The sequence below is a fragment of the Panulirus ornatus genome, chromosome 53 (assembly GCF_036320965.1).
Source record: "Panulirus ornatus isolate Po-2019 chromosome 53, ASM3632096v1, whole genome shotgun sequence".
NCBI lineage: Eukaryota > Metazoa > Arthropoda > Malacostraca > Decapoda > Palinuridae > Panulirus > Panulirus ornatus.
This window is the reverse complement of record NC_092276.1, coordinates 18,968,877-18,988,982: the sequence shown is the minus strand read 5'-3', so window position 1 is coordinate 18,988,982 and position 20,106 is coordinate 18,968,877. Positions and strand designations below refer to the sequence as shown.

The 20,106-nt window shown below is 41.1% G+C and overlaps 1 protein-coding gene across 1 annotated transcript in view; it reads left to right on the top strand.

Annotated features, from left to right (window-relative positions):
• The window catches only part of LOC139765290 (uncharacterized), a 62,158-nt gene that overhangs the window by 29,072 nt on the left and 12,980 nt on the right, over nt 1–20,106 (top strand). Inside the window, exon 3 of the mRNA XM_071692668.1 lies at nt 15,982–16,164. Coding sequence (XP_071548769.1) covers nt 15,982–16,164 — 183 coding nt within the window. The remainder of the gene's footprint in view (nt 1–15,981; nt 16,165–20,106) is intronic.

The window sequence follows — 20,106 nt, the reverse complement described above, 5'->3', positions numbered from 1 at the left end:
TGTGTGAGGTGCCTGAGGATTGGCCGGCATGCATTTGCATAGTGCCATGGTACAAGGCAAAGGGTGATAAGTGTGACGTGCTCAATTACCAGAGGTATAAGTTTATTATTTTATATATATAATATATATTATTATATATATATATATATATATTATTATATATATTTTTTTTGTTTTTTTTTTTTATTACCTCGTCGCTGTCTCCCGCATTTTCGAGGTAGCGCATGGGGAAACAGACGAAAGATATGGCCCAACCCCCCCCCTTAATTGTACATACACCGTCCACACACGCAAATTATACATACCTACACAGCTTCCATGGTTTTTTTTTTTTACCCCGGGATGCTTTCACATGCCTTGTTCAATCCACTGTACTGCACGTCAAACCCTGTATACACATCGCTCCAATTCACTCTATTCCTTGCCCTCCTTTCACCCTCCTGCATGTTCAGGCCCCGATCACACAAAATCCTTTTTCACTCCATCTTTCCACCTCCAATTTGGTCTCCCTCTTCTCCTCGTTCCCTCCACCTCCGACACATATATCCTCTTGGTCAATCTTTCCTCACTCATTCTCTCCATGTGCCCAAACCATTTCAAAACACCCTCTTCTGCTCTCTCAACCACGCTCTTTTTATTTCCACACATCTCTCTTACCCTTACGTTACTTACTCGATCAAACCACCTCACACCACACATTGTCCTCAAACATCTCATTTCCAGCACATCCATCCTCCTGCGCACAACTCTATCCATAGCCCACGCCTCGCAACCATACAACATTGTTGGAACCACTATTCCTTCAAACATACCCATTTTTGCTTTCCGAGATAATGTTCTCGACTTCCACACATTTTTCAAGGCTCCCAAAATTTTCGCCCCCTCCCCCACCCTATGATCCACTTCCGCTTCATGGTTCATCCGCTGACAGATCCACTCCCAGATATCTAAAACACTTTCACTTCCTCCAGTTTTTCTCCATTCAAATCAACCTCCCAAATGACTTGACCTCAACCTACTGTACCTATACCTGCTCTTATTCACATTTACTCTTAACTTTCTTCTTCCCCACACTTTACCAAACTCCATCACCAGCTTCTGCAGTTTCTACATGAAATCCGCCACCAGCGCTGTATCATCAGCGAACAACAACTGACCTCACTTCCAAGCTCTCTCATCCCAAACAGCTTACATACCTTGGCCCCTCTTTCAAACTCTTGCATTTACCTCCTAACACCCCATTCCATAACAAATTAAACAACCATGGAGACATTCACACACCCCTGCCGCTAAACCTACCTTCACTGAGAAACCAACAGTTCCTCTCTTCCTACAGTACACATGCTACATCTCGATAAAAAACTTTTCTTGCTTCTACAACTTGCTCCCACACCATATAATTCTTAATACCTTCCACAGAGCATCTCTATCAACTCTATCATATGCTTCTCCAGATCCATAAATGCTACATAAAATCCATTTGCTTTTCTAAGTATTTTCACATTACATTAGAAAAGCAAATGGATTTGTATGTATGCATTTTATTGGTTGGAGAAGGCATATGTTTAGAGTTGATCGAGATGCTCTGTGGAAGGTATTAAGAATATTATGGTGTGGAGGCAAGTTGTTGGAAGCAGGTGAAAAGTTTTTATCGAGGTTGTAAGGCATGTGTACGTGTGGAAGAGAGGAAAATGATTGGTTCTCAGTGAATGTAGGTTGCGGCAGGGAGGGGTGTGTGAGGTCTCCATGGTTGTTTAATTTGTTATGGTTGGGGTTGTTAGGGAGGTAAATGCAGGGAGTCTGGAAAGAGGGGAAGTTTGAAGTCTGTTGGGGAATGAGAGAGCTTGGGAAGTGAGTCAGTTGTTTACTGTTCGCTGATGATACAGCGCTGGTGGCTGATTCATGTGAGAAACTGCAGAAGCTGGTGACTGAGTTTGGTAAAGTGTGTGGAAGAAGAAAGTTAAGAGTAAATGTGAATAAGAGCAAGGTTATTAGGTACAGTAGGGTTGAGGGTCAAGTCAATTGGGAGGTGAGTTTGAATGGAGAAAAACTGGAGGAAGTGAAGTGTTTTAGATATCTGGGAGTGGATCTGTCAGCGGATGGAACCATGGAAGCGGAAGTGGATCATAGGGTGGGGGAGGGGGCGAAAATTTTGGGAGCCTTGAAAAATGTGTGGAAGTCGAGAACATTATCTCGGAAAGCAAAAATGGGTATGTTTGAAGGAATAGTGGTTCCAACAATGTTGTATGGTTGCGAGGCGTGGGCTATGGATAGAGTTGTGCGCAGGAGGATGGATGTGCTGGAAATGAGATGTTTGAGGACAATGTGTGGTGTGAGGTGGTTTGATCGAGTAAGTAACGTAAGGGTAAGAGAGATGTGTGGAAATAAAAAGAGCGTGGTTGATGAGAGCAGAAAGAGGTGTTTTGAAATGGTTTGGGGCAATGGAGAGAATGAGTGTGGAAAGATTGACAAGAGGTTATATGTGTCGGAGGTGGAGTGGGCTAACGAGGAGCAAGAGAGAGACCGATTGGGGTGGAAAGATGGATAGTGAAAAAAGATTTTGTGTGATCGGGCTGAACATGCAGGAGGGTGTAAGGAGGGCAAGGAATAGAAGTGAAATTGGAGCGATTGTTGGGTATACAGGGGTTGACGGTGCTGTGAGTGGAGTGAATCAAGGCATGTGAATTGGCGTCTGGGGTAACAACAGGAAAGAGTGTAGTTGTATATATTTGCGTGTTGTGGTCTGTGTGTATGGACATGTGTATGGGGGGGGGGTTGGAGGGTTGGGCCATTCTTTGTCTGTTTCCTTGCGCTACCTCGCAAACGCGGGAGTCAGAGAAAAAGTATAAAAAAAAAAAAAAAAAAAAAAAAAAAAAAAATAAAAAAAAAAAAAATTCTTCAAAGCAAAGACCTGATCACACATCCTCTACCACTTCTGAACCACACTGCTTTCCCCAACTGATGCTCTGTACATGCCTTCACACTCTCAATCAATAACCCTCTCATATAATTTACCAGGAATACTCAACAAACGTATACCTCGGTAATTTTGAGCCATCACTCTTATCCCCTTTGCTTTGTACATGGGCACTATGCACGCATTCGCAATCCTCAGCACCTCACCATGAGTCATACATACATTAAATAACCTTACCAACATCAACAATACACCGTCACCCCCTTTTGAGATAAATTCCACTGCAATACCATCCAAACTGTGTCCCCTTGCCGGCTTTCATTTCCGCAAAGGCTTTCACTACCCTTCTTCTCTGTTTACCAAATCATTTTCCCTAACCTCTCTCTTTGCACTAACCTTGACCAAAACACCCTATAGCTGCCACTCTATCATCAAACACATTCAACAAACCTTCAAAATACTTACTCCATCTCCTTCTCAATCACCTACTCTTGTTATCACCTCCCCCTTTGCGGCCCTTCACTGAAGTTCCCTTTTGCTCCATTGTCTTACGCACTTTATTTACCTCCTTCCAAACATTTCTTTTTATTCTCCCTAAAATATAATGATACTCTCTCACCCAACTCTCATTGCCCTTTTTTTTCACCTCTTTGTGACCGTTCTCTTGACTCCTTGTCTATTTTCTTTTATACATCTCCACTTCATTGCATTTTTTCCCTGCCAAAAATCGTTCCAAATGCTCTCTCTTCTCTTTCACTTATTACTATGACTTCTTCATCCCACCACTCACTACCCTTCCTAATCAACCCACCTCCCACTTTCTCTTGCCACAAGCATCTTTTGTGCAAGCATCACTGATTCCCTAAATACATCCCATGCCTCCCCCACTCCCCTTACTTTCCATTGTTCTCACCTTTTTCATTCTGTACTAAAGGTGTGTGGATGTAACCAAGATGTGGAAAAAAGGAGAGATAGGTTAGTATGTTTGAGGAAAGGAACGGGATGTTTTGGCTGTGAGTGAAACGAAGCTCAAGGGTAAAGGGGAAGAGTGGTTTGGGAATGTCTGGGGAGTAAAGTCAGGGTTAGTGAGAGGTACAAGAGCAAAGGGGAAGGAGTAAGCAATACTCCTGAACCAGGAATTGTGGAGTATGTGATATGAATGTAAGAAAGTAAATTCTCGATTAATATGGGGTTAAAAACTGAAAGTTGATGGAGAGAGTGTGGTGGTGATTATTGGTGCTATGCACATGGGCATGAGAAGGAAAGTTCATGAAGGCAAGTGTTTTGGGAGCAGCTGATATGGTGTGTAGTGGTTTTGATGCTCGTGACCGGATTATAGTGATTGTGATTTGAATGCAAAGGTGAGTAATGTTGGCGTTGGAGGAATAATTGTATACATGGGGTGTTTCAGTGTTGTAAATGGAAATGGGATGAGCTGTAGATTTATTGTGAAAAAGTCTGATGATTGGAATACCTGGTTTAAAAAGCGAGATATCATAAGTATACTTATTGTAGTAGGAGAGATGGCCAGAGAGCGTTATTGGATTACGTGTTAATTGACAGGCTGTTTGCAAAAGAGAGACTTTTGGATGTTAATGTGCTGAGAGGTGCAACTGGAGGATGTATCTGATCATTAATCCTTGTGGAGGCTAAGGTGAAGATTTGTATGGGTTTTCAGAAAAGAAGAGTGAATGTTGGGGCTGGATAAGAGGGTGGTGAGAGTAATGAGCTGGAGAAGGAGCTGTGTGAGGAAGTTACCAGCAGAGACTGAGTACAGATGGATAATATATATATGTATATATTTATAGTATATATATATATATAATATATATATATATATATTTATATATATATATATATTATATATAATATTGGAATTTATTAAAAAAGGGGGGGTGACTGTATTGTGACTGGATGGTAAGGTTATTTAATGTATGTTATGACTCATGGTGAGGTGCTCTGGGATTGGTGGAAATGCGTTGCATAGTGCCATTGTACAAAGGCAAAGGTGATAGAGTGTGAGTGCTCAAATTACAGAGGTATAAGTTTGTTGGTAATCCTGGTGTAAATTTAAGGGAGTGGTATTGATTGAGAGGGTGTAGGCATGTACAGAGCATCAGAATTGGGGGAAGAGCAGTGTGGTTTCTGAAGTGGTAGAGATGTGTGGATTCAGGTGTTTGCTTTGAAGAATGTATGTGAGAAATACTTAGAAAAGCAAATGGATTTGTATGTGCATGTATGGATCTGGAGAAAGTGATATAATAGAGTTGATGAGATGCTCTGTGGAAGTATTAAGAATATATGGTGTGTGGAAGGAGGCAGTTGTTAGAAGCAGTGAGAAGTTTTTTTTCGAGGATGTAAGGCATGTGCTCGTTGTAGGAAGGAGAGGAAAGTTGATTCGGTTCTCAGTGAATGTTAGGTTTGTGGCAGGGCGTGTGATGTCTCCATGGGTTGTTAAATTTGTTTATGGATGGGGTGTTAGGGAGGTGAATGCAAGGTTTTGGAAAGAGGGGCAAGCATGAGTCTGTTGGGGTGTGAGAGAGCTTTGGGAATTGAGTTCAGTTGTTGTTTGCTGATGATACGCGCTGGTGGCTGATTCAGTGAGAGAACTAACTGCAGAAGCTGGTGACTGAGTTTGGTAAAGTTGTGTGAAAGGAGAAAGCTAAGAGTTAAAGGTGAATAAGAGCAAGGTTATTAGGTACAGTAGGGTTGAGGGTCAAGTCAATTGGGAGGTGTGTGTGAATGGAGAAAAACTGGAGGAAGTGAAGTGTTTTAGATATCTTCGGGAGTGGATCTGGCAGGGATGGAACCTTGGAAGGGGTAAGTGGATCATAAGGTGGGGGAGGGGGCGAAAAATTTCTTGGGAGCCTTGAGAACTTTTGTGGACGTCGAGAACATGTATCTCGGAAAAGCAAAAATGGGTATGTTTGAAGGAATGAGTGGTTCCACAACTGTTGTATGGTTGCCAAGGCGTGGGGCTATGGATAGAGGGGTGGCAGGAGGATGGATGTGCTGGAAATGAGTGTTGAGGACAATGTGTGGAGTGAGGTGGTTTGATCGAGTAAGTCAAGTAAGGGTAAGAGGATGTGTAGGAAATAGAAAGAGCCGTGGTTGAGAGAGCAGAAGGAGGGTGTTTTGAAATGGTTTGGGCACATGGAGAAGAATTGAGTGAGGAATGATTGACCAAGGTGAGGATTATGTGTCGGAGGTGAGGGAACGAGGAGAATAGGAGACAATTGGGGTGGAAAGATGGAGTGAAAAAGATTTTGTGTGATCAGGGCTCTTCTGAACATGGCAGGTGGGTGGAAGAGAGGGCAAGGAATAGCGTGTAATTGGAGCGATGTGGTATACAGGGGTTGACGTGCTGCCAGTGGTTGAATCAGGGCATGTGAAGCGTCTGGGGTTAACATGGAAAGCTGTGTAGGTATGTATATTTGCGTGTGTGTGGAGTATGTATATACATGGTGTATGGGGGTGGGTTGGGCCATTTCATTTCGGGTATGTTTCTTGCGCTACCTCGCCAACGCGGGAGTACAGCGACAAAAAAAAAAAAAAAAAAATATATATATTTTTTTATTTTCATATATAGATATCTATTATATATATATATTTATATATATATATATATATTTTTTTTTTTTTTTTTTTTTTTTTTTTTTTTTCCAAATAAGAAGGAACAGGAACAGCCAGGTGAGGATATTCCCTCCAGTGGCCCAGTCCTCTGTTCTTGACGTTACCTGCTAATGCGGGGGAAATGGCGACTATTTGAAAGGAAGAATATTACATCCTCTTTGTCTAGTCTTTTACACACTGATTTTCTCATAAGTCCAAAACCGTATTTCAACACACCCTCTTCTGCTCTCTCATACCACAGTCTTTATTTCCACACATCTCTCATTACTCTTTCTTTGACTTAATCAAACCACCTCAAACCACATTCTGCCTCCGCATTTTATTTTCAACAATCACCCTCTATCTATAGCCATCTATAGCCTCGCAATTTATATTAACATTGTTTGAACTACTTGTTCCTTCAAACTTACCTGTTTTTGCTCTTTGAGATAAACATTCTCTCCTTCCACATACTCTTCTAACGTTCCCAAATCCTCCGTCCTCTACCCCACACTATATGACTCATTCACTTCCATGGGCCATTCTCTGATAGGTCCAATCTTAGATATTATAACACTTTCACTTCTCCAATTTTGCGTCATTCACAAACTTACATTCCCTATTTAATTTGTCCCTCAACCCTACTGATACCTAAGAATCTTGCTCTTCTTCACATTCGCTCTCAACTTTCTCCCTTCAAACACTTTCCGAACTCAGTCACCAGCTTCTGCAGTTTCTCTTTCAAATCAGCCACTTGAGCTGTATCCTTTATGAACAACAACTGGCTCTCTTCCAGGGCTTTCTCATCCCCAGCAAACTGCATACTCGCCTCTCTCCAAACTTGCATTTTTCCCTCCCTAACTACCCCTTCCATAAAACATTTAGCAACCTGGGGGACATTACGCAACCCATGCACCATAGACCAATATCACGGGGAACCAATCACTTCCTTTCTTCCAACTCGTACACCATGCTTACATCCTTGGTTTAAAGCTTTTCTTTGCTTTAGCCCACTTACTAATCCCACACCATACACTATTTGATCATCCCTCACAGAGATCTTATCATATTCCCCCTCCAGATCCATAAATGCTACATACAAATCATCTGTTTTTCTAAGTATTCCTCACATACATTCTTCAATTAATACACCTGATTCTTAACATTCCTATACCCTTCTGAAACCATACTGCTCTTCCCCAATCTGATGATCTGTACATGCTTTCACCCCCACTCAACAAAGTACCCTCCCATATATGTATGTATTGTATAATCCCTTGGGATAGGGAGAAGAAATACTTCCCAATATCCCTGCCTTGTCCTAGGAAGGTGACTTAAAGAGGAGGGGTGCAGAGGGCTGGAAATCCTCCCCTCCTGTTTTTACTTTTCCAAAAAAAGGATATGCAGAAGGGGGCCAAGTAAGGATAATCCCTCTAATGCTCAGTCTCCTCGTTCTTAATGGCTACCTCGTGTATGTCAGGAAATGGCGAATATGTAGAAACATGGGTGGTGAATGATTGAGGATTACAGCAAAAATAGGGAAAGGTGATGAAGATATGGAATGTGGTAGAGATATGATGAACGTCACTCTTCCCTGCTCATCCACCTTATACCAAGTTTTTGCTCCTCTCTCCTTAAATCTTACACATATGCATTTGCTCCTTTTAGAGGCCTTTACACCATCCAACAGTTATTCCCATATATCTTTAACACATCCAGAAGCACTCCACTCACTCTGCCATATGCTTTTTCCAGATCACCTAAGCTGCATACATATTATCTTTTGCTTAGATACTTCACACTCCTTCTAACCCAAAATCTGTTCATGAATCCCTTACTTTTCTAGAACCCCCTTGCTCCAGCAGTTGTACCCCTAGCTCTTATATCCTGTGTGGATCAGGTGTTTGCTTTGAAGAATTGTATGTGAGAAATATTAGAAAAGCAAAGGATTTGTATGTAGCATTTATGGATCTGGAGAAGGCATCTGGTAGAGTTGATAGAGATGCTCTTGGGGATCTGTGGAAGGTATTAAGAATATATGGTGTGGGAGGCAAGTTGTTAGAAGCAGTGAAAAGTTTTTATCGAGGATGTAAGGCATGTGTACGTGTAGGAGAGAGGAAAGTGATTGGTTCTCAGTGAATGTAGGTTTGCGGCAGGGGTGTGTGATGTCTCCATGGTTGTTTAATTTGTTTATGGATGGGGTTGTTATGGGAGGGTAAAATGCAAGAGTTTTGGAAAGAGGGGCAAGTATGAAGTCTGTTGGGGATGAGAGAGCTTGGGAAGTGAGTCAGTTGTTGTTCGCTGATGATTACAGCGCTGGTGGCTGATTCATGTGAGAAACTGCAGAAGCTGGTGACTGAGTTTGGTAAAGTGTGTGAAAGGAGAAAGCTAAGAGTAAATGTGAATAAGAGCAAGGTTATTAGGTACAGTAGGGTTGAGGGTCAAGTCAATTGGGAGGTGAGTTTGAATGGAGAAAAACTGGAGGAAGTGAAGTGTTTTAGATATCTGGGAGTGGATCTGGCAGCGGATGGAACCATGGAAGCGGAAGTGGATCATAAGGTGGGGGAGGGGGCGAAAATTCTGGGAGCCTTGAAGAACGTGTGGAAGTCGAGAACATTATCTCGGAAAGCAAAAATGGGTATGTTTGAAGGAATAGTGGTTCCAACAATGTTGTATGGTTGCAAGGCGTGGGCTATGGATAGAGTGGTGCGCAGGAGGATGGATGTGCTGGAAATGAGATGTTTGAGGACAATGTGTGGTGTGAGGTGGTTTGATCGAGTAAGTAACGTAAGGGTAAGAGAGATGTGTGGAAATAGAAAGAGCGTGGTTGAGAGAGCAGAAGAGGGTGTTTTGAAATGGTTTGGGCACATGGAGAGAATGAGTGAGGAAAGATTGACCAAGAGGATATATGTGTCGGAGGTGGAGGGAACGAGGAGAAGTGGGAGACCAAATTGGAGGTGGAAAGATGGAGTGAAAAAGATTTTGTGTGATCAGGGCCTGAACATGCAGGAGGGTGAAAGGAGGGCAAGGAATAGAGTGAATTGGAGCGATGTGGTATACAGGGGTTGACGTGCTGCCAGTGGATTGAATCAGGGCATGTGAAGCGTCTGGGGTAAACCATGGAAAGCTGTGTAGGTATGTATATTTGCGTGTGTGGATGTATGTATATACATGTGTATGGGGGTGGGTTGGGCCATTTCTTTCGTCTGTTTCCTTGCGCTACCTCGCAAACGCGGGAGACAGCGACAAAAAAAAAAAAAAAAAATATATATATATATATATATATATATATATATATATATATATATATATATATATATATATATATATATATTTTTTTTTTTTTTTTTTTTTTTTTTTTTTTTTCCAAAAGAAGGAACAGAGAACGAGGCCAGGTGAGGATATTCCCTCAGAGGCCCAGTCCTCTGTTCTTGACGCTACCATGCTAACGCGGGAAATGGCGAATTGTTTGAAAGAAAGAATATTACATCCTCTTTGTCAGTCTTTCCACACTGATTTTCTCCATAAGTCAAAACCGTTTCAACACACCCTCTTCTGCTCTCTCAACCACAGTCTTTATTTCCACACATCTCTCTTACTCTTTCATTACTTAATCAAACCACCTCAAACCACATACTGTCCTCCAGCATTTTATTTTCAACACATCCACCCTCCTATCTATAGCCCATCTATAGTCTCGCAATTATATAACATTGTTGGAACTACTGTTCCTTCAAACTTACCTGTTTTTGCTCTTTGAGATAACATTCTCTCCTTCCACATACTCTTCAACGTTCCCAAAACCTCCGTCTCCTACCCCACCCTATATGACTCATTCCACTTCCATGGGTCCATTCTCAGATATGTCCAATCTTAGATATCTAAAACACTTCACTTCCTCCAATTTTTCTTCATTCAAACTTACATCCCTATTAATTTGTCCCTCAACCCTACTGAACCTAAGAATCTTGCTCTTATTCACATTCGCTCTCAACTTTCTCCCTTCAAACACTTTTCCGAACTCAGTCACCAGCTTCTGCAGTTTCTCTTTCAAATCAGCCACTAGAGCTGTATCATCTATGAACAACAACTGGCTCACTTCCCAGGCTTTCTCATCCCCAGCAAACTGCATACTCGCCCCTCTCTCCAAAACTTGCATTTACCTCCCTAACAACCCCATCCATAAACAAATTAAGCAACCTTGGGGACATTACACAACCCTGCCATAGACCAATATTCACTGGGAACCAATCACTCTCCTTTCTTCCAACTCGTACACATGCCTTACATCCTTGGTTAAAAGCTTTTCTTTGCTTCTAGCCACTTACTATCCACACCATACACTATTAGATCATCCACATAGCATCTCTATCATATTCCCCCTCCAGATCCATAAATGCTACATACAAATCCATCTGTTTTTCTAAGTATTCCTCACATACATTCTTCAAATTAAACACCTGATTCATACATCCTATACCACTTCTGAAACCATACTGCTCTTCCCCAATCTGATGATCTGTACATGCTTTCACCCACTCAATCAATACCCTCCCATATATGTATGTATGTATAATCCCTGGGGATAGGGGAGAAAGAATACTTCCCACATATTCCCTGCCTGTCATAGAAGGTGACTAAAAGAGGAGGGAGCAGAGGGCTGGAAATCCTCCCCTCCTGTTTTTACTTTTCCAAAAAAAGGAATGAAGAAGGGGGCCAAGTAAGGATAATCCCTCTAATGCTCAGTCCTCCGTTCTTAATGGTACCTCGTGAATGCAGGAAATGGCGAATATGTATGAAACATGTGGGTAGAATGATTAGAGGGATTACAGCAAAAATAGGGAAAGGTGATGAAGATATGGAATGTGGTAGAGATATGATGACGTCACTCATCCCTGCCTCATCCACCCGTATACCAAGATTTTTGCTCCTCTCTCCATTCACTCTTACACATGCATTTGCTCCTATATAGATGGCCTTTACACCATCCAACAGTTATTCCCATATATCTTTAACACATCCCATAAAGCACTCCACTCAACTCTGCCATATGCTTTTTCCAGATCCACCTAAGCTGCATACATATTATCTTTTGCTAGATACTTCACACTCCTTCTAACCCAAAATTCTGTTCCATGAATCCCTTACCTTTTCTAGAACCCCCTTGCTCCAGCAGTTGTACCCCTAGCTCTTATATCCTGTGTGGATCAGGTGTTTGCTTTGAAGAATGTATGTGAGAAATACTTAGAAAAGCAAATGGATTTGTATGTAGCATTTATGGATCTGGAGAAGGCATATGATAGAGTTGATAGAGATGCTCTGTGGAAGGTATTAAGAATATATGGTGTGGGAGGCAAGTTGTTAGAAGCAGTGAAAAGTTTTTATCGAGGATGTAAGGCATGTGTACGTGTAGGAAGAGAGGAAAGTGATTGGTTCTCAGTGAATGTAGGTTTGCGGCAGGGGTGTGTGATGTCTCCATGGTTGTTCAATTTGTTTATGGATGGGGTTGTTAGGGAGGTAAATGCAAGAGTTTTGGAAAGAGGGGCAAGTATGAAGTCTGTTGGGGATGAGAGAGCTTGGGAAGTGAGTCAGTTGTTGTTCGCTGATGATACAGCGCTGGTGGCTGATTCATGTGAGAAACTGCAGAAGCTGGTGACTGAGTTTGGTAAAGTGTGTGGAAGAAGAAAGTTAAGAGTAAATGTGAATAAGAGCAAGGTTTTAGGTACAGTAGGGTTGAGGGTCAAGTCAATTGGGAGGTGAGTTTGAATGGAGAAAAACTGGAGGAAGTGAAGTGTTTTAGATATCTGGGAGTGGATCTGTCAGCGGATGGAACCATGGAAGCGGAAGTGGATAATAGGGTGGGGGAGGGGGCGAAAATTCTGGGGGCCTTGAAGAATGTGTGGAAGTCGAGAACATTATCTCGGAAAGCAAAAATGGGTATGTTTGAAGGAATAGTGGTTCCAACAATGTTGTATGGTTGCGAGGCGTGGGCTATGGATAGAGTTGTGCGCAGGAGGATGGATGTGCTGGAAATGAGATGTTTGAGGACAATGTGTGGTGTGAGGTGGTTTGATCGAGTGAGTAACGTAAGGGTAAGAGAGATGTGTGGAAATAAAAAGAGCGTGGTTGAGAGAGCAGAAGAGGGTGTTTTGAAGTGGTTTGGGCACATGGAGAGAATGAGTGAGGAAAGATTGACCAAGAGGATATATGTGTCGGAGGTGGAGGGAACGAGGAGAAGAGGGAGACCAAATTGGAGGTGGAAAGATGGAGTGAAAAAGATTTTGTGTGATCGGGGCCTGAACATGCAGGAGGGTGAAAGGAGGGCAAGGAATAGGGTGAATTGGAGCGATGTGGTATACTGGGGTTGACGTGCTGTCAGTGGATTGAATCAGGGCGTGTGAGGCGTCTGGGGTAAACCATGGAAAGCTGTGTAGGTATGTATATTTGCGTGTGTGGACGTATGTATATACATGTGTATGGGGGGGGGGGGGGTTGGGCCATTTCTTTTGTCTGTTTCCTTGCGCTACCTCGCAAACGCGGGAGACAGCGACAAAGTATAAAAAAAAAAAAAAAAATCCCATAAAGCATAGCATTCGATTCTGATATACACTTTTTCCAGATCCATAAACGATGCATATATCCTCTTACCTTTCGCTAGAAACTTCCACAGTCGTCCTCTTCACAAAAATCTGATCAACACATCCCTTACCTTTCACAGAACCCTTTTGCTTCTCATTTATTGTGCTTTCAGTCATCTCCATGACTCTGTCAATCAACACTCATGCATACACTTTTCTTGGTGTACTTAACAGACTTTCTTTTCTTTTTGCATACATATTTGCCATTTTCCATGTCAGTGAGGTAGCGTTAAGATTAGAGGACTGAGCCTAAGAGGGAAAATTCACTCCTAGCCCCCTTCTCTGTTCTTTTTTTTTTTTTTTTTTTGAAAAGTAAAAACTGGAGGGAATGGAGGGAAGGATTTCCAGCCTCCCACTAATGTAACAGACTTATTCCCCGATAATGCCATGTACTTTCTTTGCACCTTTTCTTTTGAATGGAGGAACAGTAACTGCTTGAACCTAATCCTCATGCTCAACTTTCTACTTCCATGGTGAATTAATATCAAAAGCACCCACTCTATCACACTTGTTTTTTCATATCTCAACATTTCAGCCCTAATTCTATCCACTCTGGGTGTCTTTACTACCTTTAACTTCATTATCACCCTTTTTACCTTTGTTTGTACTACCTTTAACTTCATTATCACCCTTTTTACCTTTGTTTTTGCTGTTGGCCCTTGCACTTGTATCCTTTTTATTTCATCCTCCATGCCAGTGCATACAACAATTGTTATCTTACCTTCTCTCACATTCATCATTTCTTCGAAATACTCTTTCTGTCTTCCTTTCACTTCCTCTTTTTGATTCCGCAACTCAGGGTCCTTAATTCACACACTTAATTTTCACTCATACATTCACCTCTTTCTTTTTTCACCTTCTTCCAGTATTGCTTCTTGTTTTCCTTAAACTTTTTCCTGGACTTTCTTCCAAAATCTTCATCTATCTTTCTTTGCTTTCCTCTATCAGCTTTTTGATATTCAACTTACATATCTTATATTCTTCCTTCCTCCTCTGCTAAACATCCACAGATACATTCCTTTTGAGCAATATACCATATGCTTATTTCTTCTCTTCCACAGCATTTGTAATCTCATCTCTCCACCATGCATTTCCACTTTTTTTGTTATATCTCATGGCCTTGTATCAAAGTGCTAATCCTACAGCCTTTAACAGGCTTTCTCTAGACGTTTAAAACACCTCATTCACACATGAATGCATCCTACATTTATGCACTTTCATCTAAAGTTTCTATTGCTTCTCTTTCATAATCCTTGTATTTTTTTTTTTTTATTCATCTTGCTTGCTTGCTAACACTTTTACCTCTCCATTCTTCTCTATAACATACCTCCGCTTCTCCCTCATTGTCACCTCCACAAGAACTGCAGAATGATCAGTCTTCAGAGAATCCTCTCACAGCTTAAGCATCCAGCACAACCGTCCTCACCCTTTCATCTACTGTCACATACTTAATCAAACCTTTTGTACTTCTCTTCCATCATTTCTCATTCACGTATATCTGTGGAGCATCTTGTGCTAAATAAAAGTTTGCAAGGAATAAAGTAGAATCTATTTTTACCTGTGTTATAAATTGATAACTAATGTTGCGTAGGCATAACCTCTTATGAAATATTTTCTCCTTTATGTGTTTCATTGTCTGCAAAATATAAAGCAGAAAGAATCAGTTGGTGTGTGCCCCTTGAGAGTACTCTCCCAGAACCAAGAAAAACGGTCAGCCAATGTGAAATTCAAAAAAAATAAGTTGCCAAGTTAGTCTTCTGTACTAATCCCATTCCCATTTGAATACCTATGAATGTTTCAAAATCTCCTCACTTTCAGTGTCTGATGCCTTCGATTTTGTGTCTCCTCATCTTTATTTCATAAAGTGGTTATGTGTTTTCTAAAGACAGGAAGAAAAATTATTAAAGGAATGTACTGGGAAAATTTAAAGGGACAGCCATCAGCTGTAAACAAATTTTGGAAAGTCATTTCAAGTAATGCCAAATGTTACAAATATGATTGCATATTTTGTTGCTTAAAGCATGATTGTATACAACAGACATTCACAAAACACATCATGAAGTTCTTTTGTCCATGTCTTATCTAATTTGATATGGAAAAAGAAAGGGGTTCTCCCTTAGTAGGCTGGAGAAGCATAAGGGAAAGGGTTCCTTTTTTATATATATAGGCTCTGCTGTTCATGCCAAATGGAAGCACCTATCCCTGTGGAAAATCACTAGATTATTCAGAGAAGACAGTAGATGGCTAGTGTAAGGGGAATCATTTTTAAATGGCCATAGTCATAACGCAAACTACACCCAAAGGTTGTTAAACTCGGGGTGCCAAAATGCAGATTTTGTTTCCAAAGCGTTAATAGGTGCATATTGAACTTTTATTGTACTTAAGTAAGAAAACAAGGTAAAGTTGATATCCCTTGTGTTATGAACCACCTGTGTTATAACACCATTTAATGTGGTAGAAGATTATGATTCTCTGTTATGAATTATCTTGTGTAATTTACTTTTCCTACATATTTTTGTAGATGATTTAATTTATTTACCTTTTCTGCAGCAGCTTTAGTTTAAGCAAGAGATGAATGAAATGTCGCTTTCAGAATTTTTACTTAAAGGTTTTGAATACTGTTCTTATTCAGTGTACTAAATTTGTCATTTAAGGATATTAGTTGCTTGAAATGAAAACTTTTGGTAAGAATATTCTTGTGCCCTCCAATTCTGATGCGTTAAATGCTGGAATGATAGGGTGTGGTTTGGGTAAAGATGGATAGTAATGTTATGAAGAGGATAAGTACGTATACCTTCTAATTTTTTGCTTTAGGCTCGCTTCTCCCCACGTCGTACACGAGATGTCTCTGCCAAGCTAAACCAAGTGGGCAGTTTGTTTGGCTCAGGGTTCATGGGAAACCAGGGCTCACAAGCAGGCACCTTCAACAGTGCAACACATCCTGTTGACTCCCGCATTGATGTTTATGATTCAAGCATCACTGTCTCTCTTTCCTCAGTGAGTTATTTTTTCAAAGCCTTTATTGGATTGGATCAAGTAGCATAAATGTTTTGTGCTGTGTGAAAGTATTGAAGATGGACATCATCCCAGATGACTCTATAGATGCAATGAATTTTCCACTTTGAAATGGAATACTTTTAGAGAACATGATTGTGGGTTTGTTTAGGCTCTAAAATGTATAAGGGAAGGGTTTTGGTTTGGAGATGATTAAAGGAATTGAGAAAGTACAAGTATAAGGGTGACTATTGAAGGGAGATGAAGTACAGCGTGATATGTAGACATTTTGAAAGATTGATCATGGTGAAGCTGATTAGATTATACCTAGATTATACCATGTTTTAGATGAGATGTTGAGGGGAGGAGCTAGGATGGTACACATTTGATTTCAGAAAATACATTAAAGAGCATTGGATGGGGTAGTGCACCAAAGGAATGGATGGAGAATGAGATTATTTTTTTTTATGTGCATTAAGATGTTTATGATGGATGTAGAATTTTTATCACTGTTTTGTAAAATATGAAGTGTAGGGGCAAAAATGTAGGAGATTGGTAGTCAAGAAAGTTATATAGATTTCATAGAGGAAGGCTTAAGGCTAGCATATCAGATATGTGTAGGGATGTAGCTGTTTGGACATTATCTCTACTCTTGAGGATGTTGGTATGAGAAAATTTAGCAAAACAAATTAATGTGTATCATTTTTGGACATGAAGACTGTCTATAGTTTTATTGATATAAATGATCAGAATGGTGAGAAGGAATCTTCTCTAAGAAGTGAATGTCTCCAAATAGGATAAAAGATAAAGTATTTCAGAAGATGTAGAGTGTTCATTTAAGTATGATGAAAATGTCTAATGCCATCATTTTTCTTATGATATCTCTGTAGATGATGTAACAAGGAAATTATTTGCTGAAAATGCAGTAGGAGTATTGTGACTAAAAACCTGAATCAGGAAGATGGCAGTGCGAGTCAGTACGGGCAGTATGCATTTGATGGCAAATTAGTTTACAAAACCTAGCACTGGATCTTTTATAAAAGAACTGTTCATAATTCTTAAGAAGAGCAGACTGTGTAAGTACTGATAAATTTTATTTGAAGACATGGAGACATTTTTTTTTTTTTTTTTTTTTTTTATACTTTGTCGCTGTCTCCCGCGTTTGCGAGGTAGCGCAAGGAAACAGACAAAAGAAATGGCCCCCCCCCCCCATACACATGTACATACACACGTCCACACACGCAAATATACATACCTACACAGCTTTCCATGGTTTACCCCAGACGCTTCACATGCCTTGATTCAATCCACTGACAGCACGTCAACCCCTGTATACCACATCGCTCCAATTCACTCTATTCCTTGCCCTACTTTCACCCTCCTGCATGTTCAGGCCCCGATCACACAAAATCTTTTTCACTCCATCTTTCCACCTCCAATTTGGTCTCCCTCTTCTCCTCGTTCCCTCCACCTCCGACACATATATCCTCTTGGTCAATCTTTCCTCACTCATTCTCTCCATGTGCCCAAACCATTTCAAAACACCCTCTTCTGCTCTCTCAACCACGCTCTTTTTATTTCCACACATCTCTCTTACCCTTATGTTACTTACTCGATCAAACCACCTCACACCACACATTGTCCTCAAACATCTCATTTCCAGCACATCCATCCTCCTGCGCACAACTCTATCCATAGCCCACGCCTCGCAACCATACAACATTGTTGGAACCACTATTCCTTCAAACATACCCATTTTTGCTTTCCGAGATAATGTTCTCGACTTCCACACATTTTTCAAGGCTCCCAAAATTTTCGCCCCCTCCCCCACCCTATGATCCACTTCCGCTTCCATGGTTCCATCCGCTGACAGATCCACTCCCAGATATCTAAAACACTTCACTTCCTCCAGTTTTTCTCCATTCAAACTCACCTCCCAATTGACTTGACCCTCAACCCTACTGTACCTAATAACCTTGCTCTTATTCACATTTACTCTTAACTTTCTTCTTCCACACACTTTACCAAACTCAGTCACCAGCTTCTGCAGTTTCTCACATGAATCAGCCACCAGCGCTGTATCATCAGCGAACAACAACTGACTCACTTCCCAAGCTCTCTCATCCCCAACAGACTTCATACTTGCCCCTCTTTCCAGGACTTTTGCATTTACCTCCCTAACAACCCCATCCATAAACAAATTAAACAACCATGGAGACATCACACACCCCTGCCGCAAACCTACATTCACTGAGAACCAATCACTTTCCTCTCTTCCTACACGTACACATGCCTTACATCCTCGATAAAAACTTTTCACTGCTTCTAACAACTTGCCTCCCACACCATATATTCTTAATACCTTCCACAGAGCATCTCTATCAACTCTATCATATGCCTTCTCCAGATCCATAAATGCTACATACAAATCCATTTGCTTTTCTAAGTATTTCTCACATACATTCTTCAAAGCAAACACCTGATCCACACATCCTCTACCACTTCTGAAACCGCACTGCTCTTCCCCAATCTGATGCTCTGTACATGCCTTCACCCTCTCAATCAATACCCTCCCATATAATTTACCAGGAATACTCAACAAACTTATACCTCTGTAATTTGAGCACTCACTCTTATCCCCTTTGCCTTTGTACAATGGCACTATGCACGCATTCCGCCAATCCTCAGGCACCTCACCATGAGTCATACATACATTAAATAACCTTACCAACCAGTCAACAATACAGTCACCCCCTTTTTTAATAAATTCCACTGCAATACCATCCAAACCTGCTGCCTTGCCGGCTTTCATCTTCCGCAAAGCTTTTACTACCTCTTCTCTGTTTACCAAATCATTTTCCCTAACCCTCTCACTTTGCACACCACCTCGACCAAAACACCCTATATCTGCCACTCTGTCATCAGACACATTCAACAAACCTTCAAAATACTCATTCCATCTCCTTCTCACATCACCACTACTTGTTATCACCTCCCCATTTACGCCCTTCACTGAAGTTCCCATTTGCTCCCTTGTCTTACGCACCCTATTTACCTCCTTCCAGAACATCTTTTTATTCTCCCTAAAATTTACTGATAGACTCTCACCCCAACTCTCATTTGCCCTTTTTTTCACCTCTTGCACCTTTCTCTTGACCTCCTGTCTCTTTCTTTTATACTTCTCCCACTCAATTGCATTTTTTCCCTGCAAAAATCGTCCAAATGCCTCTCTCTTCTCTTTCACTAATACTCTTACTTCTTCATCCCACCACTCACTACCCTTTCTAAACAGCCCACCTCCCACTCTTCTCATGCCACAAGCATCTTTTGCGCAATCCATCACTGATTCCCTAAATACATCCCATTCCTCCCCCACTCCCCTTACTTCCATTGTTCTCACCTTTTTCCATTCTGTACACAGTCTCTCCTGGTACTTCCCCACACAGGTCTCCTTCCCAAGCTCACTTACTCTCACCACCTTCTTCACCTCAACATTCACTCCTCTTTTCTGAAAACCCATACTAATCTTCACCTTAGCCTCCACAAGATAATGATCAGACATCCCTCCAGTTGCACCTCTCAGCACATTAACATCCAAAAGTCTCTCTTTCGCACGCCTGTCAATTAACACGTAATCCAATAACGCTCTCTGGCCATCTCTGGAGACATGTCATATGTAATTGGTTGGTGAGAGGTTTGCCAATTTCAAATATTAGTTACTGTTTTTAGGAAGGATGGATGAGTGACAGATGAGACTTGAAAGGGTTCAGATAGGTATTGAGGTTACAAGAGCTCTGAGGAATTGATGACCAAAAAGAGTGAGGGCCTGCATGCATGGCAGCTTGTCACCTGTGGTAAATTCTTTTTATGTTTGAATGTGAAACATCCAGTAATCCAGCATCCAGTAATGGAATATCTAGTACATTGTCTGTAGTGCAGATAGAT